This window comes from Gekko japonicus, unplaced genomic scaffold (genome assembly GCF_001447785.1).
Source record: "Gekko japonicus isolate JY-2015 unplaced genomic scaffold, Gekko_japonicus_V1.1 scaffold1211, whole genome shotgun sequence".
NCBI lineage: Eukaryota > Metazoa > Chordata > Lepidosauria > Squamata > Gekkonidae > Gekko > Gekko japonicus.
In genome coordinates, this window is record NW_015161990.1 from 10,576 (window position 1) to 18,464 (window position 7,889).

Sequence of the window (7,889 nt, forward strand, 5' to 3'; positions counted from 1 at the left end):
CCCCCCCCCCCCTGGAAGTGGCTGTGGACTTCCTGGGAGTCCTGCCGGAAACCCCCCTCTCGACGTTGCTTGTCTGGGACGGCTGGCTCTCCTTCTGAGGGGTGGGGTGGGGGGCCCTCCTGGGTCTCCGCCCAGAAAGATCTGCGGTCCCGGCTGGACTGGGGTGGTCGCTGCCAGCCTCTCACTCACTCCTGTGGGGCTTCTGCTGCAGCAGAGGCAGCCAGGGAGGGTGGGCACCAGGGTTCCCTCTCAGCTGGGTGAGTGTGAGCCAGCTCACAGTTCCTTAGCCTCCTCCGGCTCACCCATTTTTGCCTGAGCTCAGGAAGGAGGGGGCTCCAGAGCACACTAACTGATGCAGCAGCAGCCAAGTCTTTAATGCCCAGGAGAGCTCACAAAGGAGGATTTTTGCTCACAGGACTCCACAGCTCAGAGGGGGCATTGCCAGGCGCCCTCTCTGCCTTTCCCAGCCCACCTTGGCTTCACCCTCTGTGCCCAGATATCGCATGGCACTGAATGAAGGTGGTGCTGGGAATGGACAGGGACCTGTGGCCAGGGGCGGGTGGGGAGGGGCTTCCAGATGGTGCCTGGCCCCCACCCTCATTCTTGGTTTCTCTCTCCTCGGTTTTAGGTCCCGTGCTACGGAGAATGATGGCAACCGAAGGGGAGCCCGGAGACCTCATCAAAACGGCCCATTTTTTCCTCCTGTCCACAGCCTGGGGGATGCAGTTGTGGGTGACCTTCATCGCAGGTGTCCTTGCGCTTTCAGCCCGCTCGCTCCCACGTTGCACTCAGAGGACCACAGGAGGGGGGGCAGAGGTGCTCTCTGAGCCCTTCCCAGACCCCTTCCTCTAACCTGCTTGTCCCCATCCCCGGGGGTCCTGAGTCCCCCATCTCCCAGAGCTTTGCCTGGAACCCAGCCCGAGAATGCTGCCTCTGAACAGCCAGCTCCCCCCAGTCTTGGTGTCGTGGTTAAGAGTGGCGGACTGTAATCTGGGAGGACCGGGTTTGATCCCCCACTCCTCCTCCATTTGCTCCTGGCTGGATGGCCTTCAGCAAGCCGTAGTTCTAACAAGAGCTGTCCTGGAAAAAGAGCCGTTTCTGTCAGAGCTCTCTCAGCCCCACCGCCTACCTCACAGCCAGGGTGTTTGTTGTGGGGAGGGGAAGGGAGAGGAGTTTGTCAGCCGCTCTGAGACTCCTCTGGGTAGTGAAGGGCCATGGGGGATACATCCAACCTCCTCCTCTTCTTCATCTCCTAGAGCCTGGAGCAAGACTTAGCCGCCGGCCTCTGTAACGCCGCCTCTTCTCTTTCCCGCACAGGGTTTGTTCTCTTCCGGGGGGTGAGCAGGCACACCTTTGGCCTGGTGCAGAGCAAGCTCTTCCCCTTCTACTTCTACACCTTGCTCGGCTGCAGTTTTCTGAATCTGGCCATCTTTGCTGCCTACCATCCACGGGAGCTGCTCAGCACCGGGGAAACCATCCAGGTACTCGTCCGTCCTCTGGACATTTTGCAACCGTTGATGGGACCAGAACGTGGGCCGGAGAGGCTTGTTGACAGCGGCAGTAGGGATGGGCAGGAACTGGCGCACGAGCCAAAATTTCCTGAACATTTACCGGACTGTGGTCCACTTTGCCTGTTTGGGGCCATTTCACCCTGATAGCCGAGCACCACGAGGGTGGTGGGGGGAGGTCTGCCCATCACTCTGTTAGGCTGAAATGGCCCCAGCCATTTCACGGGTCCGTTTCGCTTCCCTCCACTTGGAAGCGGGGGGGGGGAGCGAAATGGGTGGGTTACATTTTTGGTGTGGTGGTTAAGTGCGCGGACTCTAATCTGGGAGAACCGGGTTTGATTCGCCACGCCTCCACTCGCAGCTGCTGGATGACCATGGGCAAGCCGTAGTTCTGTCGGAGCTGTTCTCTCAAGGACAGTCCTCGAAAGAGCTCTCTCAGCCAGTGTTCCCTCTAAGCTGAGTTAGTGTGAGCTAGCTCACAGTTTTTTAGCCTTTGGCTCACTCATTTTTGCCTAAGCTCTGGAAGGATGGCTCCAGAGCAAACTAATTCATGCAGCGGCCAAATCGCTCACTCACATCTTTAATGCCAGTGGCCCACAAAGTAGAATTTTTGCTCACAAGACTCCACAGCTTAGAGGGAGCATTGCTCTCAGCCCCGCCTACCTCACAGGGTGTCTGTTGTGGGGAGAGGAAGGGAAAAGAATTTGTAAGCTGCTCCGAGACTCTGAGTGAAGGGCGGGGGTAGAAATCCAATCTCTTCTTCTTCTAAATGGCTGCCATCCATTTAACCCTTCCCCGGGCCAAAGGAAAACCTTTTGGCTTGGTTCATTTTGGGGGCCACCCCAACCCGGACTGGATTTTTAGGTTCGGCATCTTCAGCATTTCGGGGGGGTTCTGATAATCTTGTCACAGATTGTCTCTCCTGTATCAGAGATTCGAGAATGAGGTCAGCCCCCTTCTTGAACTGTAAGGGTAAGCTCCTTGCCTGTTCCTTTGGGCAAGAACTCAGTTGCTCCGTTGTTCCTTTGTGTGTTGGGAGGCCTCCAATTTAACCCCACCCCCTTGAACCTTCTCGCTAGGAACCCACCCTGTCCCAGGGCTGCAGAGGTAGCTTTTGAATGGTCTCTCTCCTTTGAATGCACGTGGAGTCCCCCCCGGATTCACCTCTTAGCCTTCAGTCCTGCAGCTCCACCCGCCCCCTCCCCGCCAGACCTGAGTTGAGGAGAGACGCTGGCCCCTCAGCTCCCTTTGTGCTGGGACCGTTTCCGGACAGTAGTTTTCTTTCCTTCATTTCTACCCCGCCTTTCTCCCTGGTGGGGACCCAGAGCGGCTGACCGTTCTCTCCTCTCCTCCACTTTGTCTCCACAACCACCCGGTGGGGTAGGCCAGGCTGAGAGAGTGTGACCGGCACAAGGGGGATCCCAGCCAGCTTCCTCGCCAGAGTGGGGATTATTCGAACCCAAGTTTCCCACACCTCAGTCCGAAACTCTGACCCCTACCCCATGCTGGCTGTCGGGGTCCTGAGAGAGGTCACTGGCGGACTCTGATGGATGGGTTGGGGGGGGGGCACTTCTCCCCAGAGTGTATTAAGGTTTTCAGAACTGCTTGAAGCCACACAGGTCAAAACCGGCATCTCCGGTTGCGTTTGACAGGCTCTTCCGCGTTGTGCCTTCAGAGCAAGAAAGGGTGGCCCCATATAGAGAGCCTGGCAGCTGCAAAATGCCACCACTGTGTGGGTACCAAGGGTGGGCACCAGGCCCGCATCCAATCGGACTGGCTGCAGCTTCCTCAGTGGGATGGAGCGAGTGGGAGGCATGTTTTCGCCATCACCTAAAGGCCCTCCTCACCCACCGACTCCTGTCTGTCCTTGGAGGGTAGTGATAGATCTCAAAGGTGCCCAGAAAGGGAAGTTTCCTAAATATCTTTCTTTGGGGGAGGGGGGGGATCTAAATGGAAAGAGCTGGCTCCGTAAGTCATTAGGCAAGAAAAGGCTCTCAAATGTTACAAAACTTTATTTGGTTTGTATAAAACTTTATTCCTTTATAATCGCTCTGGAGTTTATCTGTGGACTTAACTCGGGGCCAGCCCTGGAGCGATAGGGGCATATTTATTTATTTTAGTCAACTTACATCCCACCCTCCCTGCATGGCAGGCTCAGAGTGGGTTACATCAAATTTGACAAAAATACAATATACACAATTAATACAGTTAAAACACTAATAAAATACCACAGTGGCCTTCATCCAGTGCCGTTGTCATTGACATTAAAACCTCACAGATGTCATCTCTGGTATGCAGTTCTGACCCGTTGAGGGGAGGCCTAGTAGAGGCCGAGGGACGTCACCCTAGTTAAAAGCCTGGCGGAAGAGCTCCGTCTTGCAGGCCCTGTGGAATTGTCCATTCCACCAGGTGTAGGGGCCAGGGCGGAAAAGCTCTGGCCCTAGTCGAGGTGAGAAGGACATCCCTGAGGCCAGGGAGTCTAGGGATGTGCATTCGGTTCGTCTGAACCGAATGCACCCCCGAAAATGGCCCATTTGGATCCCTTTTGGGCTGCTGCAGGCCGATTCAGATTCTCTGATCTGAATCGGCTTGTCACCGAATTTCGGTGGCAATTCGGCCCCATTATATCCTATGGGCCATTGAAGTCAATGGCGAAAACATACCGTATATTCTGGGGGCTGGAGGGGAGGGGGTTTGAGGGAGAGGCTCCAAACCTGCAGGGTAGCTGCTTGAGCCTCTCCCCAAGATACTAACCACGTTTGAAGAACATTGGACCAGGGGGTCCAATTCTATGGGCCCCCAAACTGGTTGCCCCCTTTAACTTTTCCCCCCACCATAGGGAACAATGGAGGGGATGGGACAACCTATTTGTGGGCCTGTACAATTGGACCCCCTGGTCCAATGTTCTTGAAACTCGGTGGGTAACTTGGGGAGGGGCTCCATCAGCTAACCTACGGGTTTGGAGCCTCTCCCTCAAACCCCCTCCCCTCCAGCCCCCAGAATATACTCTATGTTTTTGCCATTGATTTGAATGGCCCTTAGGATATAATGTGGCTGAAACTGACATTGGGCTGGGCGAAAGACTCCAGAATCGGCTGGTACTGCCGAAATGGACATGCAGGAGTCTTTATGCTGGCCAAAATTGATTCTGCCCGATTTGGCCGAATCCGAATCGGGCCGAAATTTTTTTTTTGCACACCCCTACCAGGGACCATGATAAGATGTTGACTGGCAGATCGTCAAGCCCTTCGGGGCCCATAGAGGGAGAGGCCCCACAGAAGAATGCCCTGCCCCCTGAATTGCTTTATGGGGGGGGATAAGTTTCTAGGCCTTCTTGTTGCAGAGCTAGAAAAGTGCGAGCCCCTCGAGTCAATTAACACTTCACTGACCCCATTCATTCCCCTTGGGCTTAATGTCAGGGGCACGCTAGGAGCCGGTCAGGACTGGCAACGGCTGTCCCGTCTCTGCCCTGGAAAAAACCCCAGGTCTTTCTGAAGGATCGGAAAGTAGTCTGTTTGAGCTGCCTTCAGACTGGATGATGCTAAATGCTTGCAACATCCTCTCAATTCAAAGCAATATCCGTAGGCGATACTTTTTTCTATATTGCCCCTGTTAGGGGAGGGGCCGTGTGGTTCACTGGCAGAGCCTCTGCTTGGCATGCAGAAGGTCCCAGGTTCAGTCCCCCCTGGCAGCATCTCCAAAGGTTCGGGTAGGAGGTGATGGGAAAGACCACGCCCTGCCGGTGTCGGACTCCTGCAGCAATCGGTTCCCAACAGCTGTCTTGCAAAGAAGTAAAGTTTATTGGAACATTGAAGTATGCAGATTGTCTTTACACATCTCGTGTTAGAAATGGCAATAAGTGCGTGAAGCAAGCCGATACACACAATTCAAGGGGGGGGGTGTCCCCTGATGGCCTGGAGCCAATCACGGGACAGGTAGAAGCCCGCCCAAGCTAACGGGTCCAGTTTCCCAGGAGAAAGCTGGTGCTAAACACCAAGGCCAAACACTCATGTTACAGAGATAAAGAAACACTGAAGGCACACAGAAAAGAAACCTAAAATTCCAGCCCTCCCCCCCCACACTCCATGGCAGCTAGAGGCCTCGCTGACAGCCGGAGACCCTGGAGAGAGTAGACCAGACCGACCAGGATGGACCGCAGGGGGTCTGATTCAGTGTAAGGCAGCTTCACTTGCCCTCCCGTCTCAGAGGCTGAGGCCTGTCCTGTCTCTCTCCTCCGCAGATCGCGCTGTTCTTCATCGGCGTCGTCCTGGCCGCGACCAATGCCTCCTGGTTCTCCCGGACCACCACCAAGACCATGTTCAAGATGCAGGAGGTCGAGAGGGAGCACGGGCTCGGGGACGAGGTGGGGCTCTCGGCCCGCCGGGAGGACTACCAGCGCCTGAAGGAGAAGGACGCCAAGTACCGGGCCCTGCGCCAGAAGTTCTTCACCTTCCACGGCCTCTCCTCCCTCTGCAATCTGGCCTGTGTCGTCTGCACGGGCGTGAATCTGGCCTTCTTGGCCCTGCACTTGGACGGCCTGTGAACCAGAAGGGAAACGGCCCCGCTGCTGCTGCTGCTGAGACCTCTCCTCTCCTCTTCCTCTCCTCTCGAGGCAGGATTTCTCCTGGGGCACAACGGCCCTCTGAACCAGCCCCAGCAGCCCTTCCCGGGAGCCTGGTTTGGCCGTGGCTGGGCGGGGTGTGTGTGTGGGTGTGTGTGTGTGGCTCCCTTCTGCCTGGGTGGCTGTCCTGATGTGGCCAGATTTTCCCCATGTGCGAGGTCGGAGAGCTGCCTACATGCTCTTTGGTCGTGTCCAAATAGGCAGACTCGGATATGTGTCTGCGTGTAAATGTCACTTTGGCTTTGACCTCTCAAATGCAGCTGTTTTCCAATCGGGAAGAGTTCTGATGTTGCCTCCAATCGTGGGTGACTAAAACGTCACCCCCGTTTCCCCCCGGCCGTTGTGACCTTCCGTGGGCTGTGAATGGTCTGCGCTGCTCCTGGTGACTGACTGCCCAGGCTCAGCCTTTGGTGGACTTCCAAAATGTGCCTGTAGCGATCGGGAGGGGAAAGAATTGGGAGGGAGGGAGGGAGGGGGGTTGTGGCTTTGGGGGTGGGGCCCAAGCGGCTTCTGGCCAGAGGCAGTTCCCGGCTTCGGTGTGTAGAACCGGCCTGTTGCGTGTGACGAGAGTGCAGTTCGTCAGGCTTTCTTCTTTACCGCGGCGCTTGGATTTCCTTTAGCACGGGGTTTTGCCGTTCCTCATGGGGCCCCGATCGTAATCTTAATGCTGAGTTTTACGTGAGCGCATGACCAAGAGATGGAGAAAGAGACAGCTTCCGAGTGCACTTTCTAAAAGTTTCCAAGAAGTGTCTGACCTCTTGTTGCCTGCCTTTATCTTTCACTGGCAGGCATGTCAACTCTCGAGTTCAGTTTAAAGCTGACAGATGGCCAGAGATAGAAAGCCTCGTTTGTGCACACGCATTGGCCAAACAGCTCGCTATATGCCAGTCACTCCGTGGCATAGGCTTGCCTACAGCGAGTTCTCCCGTGAGGCAGGCCCTTCAGGGAAAGATGGCACAATTGGGAAGAAGGAGGAGGAGGTTGGATTTATACCCTGCTGCCCTTCACTACCCAAGGGAGTCTCAGAGCGGCTGACAATCTCCTCTCCTTTCCCTTCCCCTCCCCACAACAGACATCCTGTGAGGTGGGTGGGGCTGAGAGAGCTCTGACAGAAAGTGCTCTTTTTCAAGGACAGCTCTTGTCAGAACTACGGCTTGCCCAAGGTCATCCAGCAGGTGCCAGTGGAGGAGTGGGGAGTAAAACCCGGTTCTCCCAGATTAGAGTCCTCTGCGCACTGGCTCTGTGGTTGTGATTAGTTGTGAAGCTTTTTTGCTGTCGCTCTGGTTGGGGTGCCAGTTGCCATGTAGCTCTGGAGCACAATCTGGCCCACGCACGGATCGTCTTGACTCTGTCAACACATTGACTGTCAGCAGGATTTCGGGGGCTGCCACCTGGACCCCTTTGTGTACCAAAAGAGTGTCTGATTGTGCAGAAATGTCAAAGCAATTTGTATGTGCCAAGAATCATAGTAACAGATGGATGATCTCTACAGGTTTTCGGTGACCACCTTTACATCCTTTTACTTGCCTGTAGCTATTCACCGTGCAGACTCTCTTTTGCTAGTTGTGTGACGAGATGCTCCTCCTGAGCAGTTTGGTTTCCTTCTCACGCCTGCTTTCGTGCTGTGCTCTCCCCCCCCCCCCCCCCCCCTTTTAGGTATCTTTGCAGGGTCATTCGTCCTCTTTCCAGTGTTGTGCTGTGATAGACTCGCAGCTGTGGCCACGTTCTTGGTAAGACTTCTGGATTTTGACTCCTTCCTA

The 7,889-nt window shown here is 55.4% G+C and overlaps 1 protein-coding gene across 1 annotated transcript; it reads left to right on the forward strand.

The window, feature by feature from the left end:
* Positions 1–632: 632 nt before the first annotated feature.
* TMEM205 (transmembrane protein 205) lies at positions 633–6,568 on the forward strand. The gene is made up of 3 exons (XM_015405385.1): positions 633–748; positions 1,318–1,481; positions 5,749–6,568. The coding sequence occupies exons 1-3, from the start codon at positions 646–648 to the stop codon at positions 6,049–6,051; spliced, it is 570 nt and encodes a 189-aa protein (XP_015260871.1). The 5' UTR covers positions 633–645; the 3' UTR covers positions 6,052–6,568.
* The last annotated feature ends 1,321 nt before the right edge of the window (positions 6,569–7,889 follow it).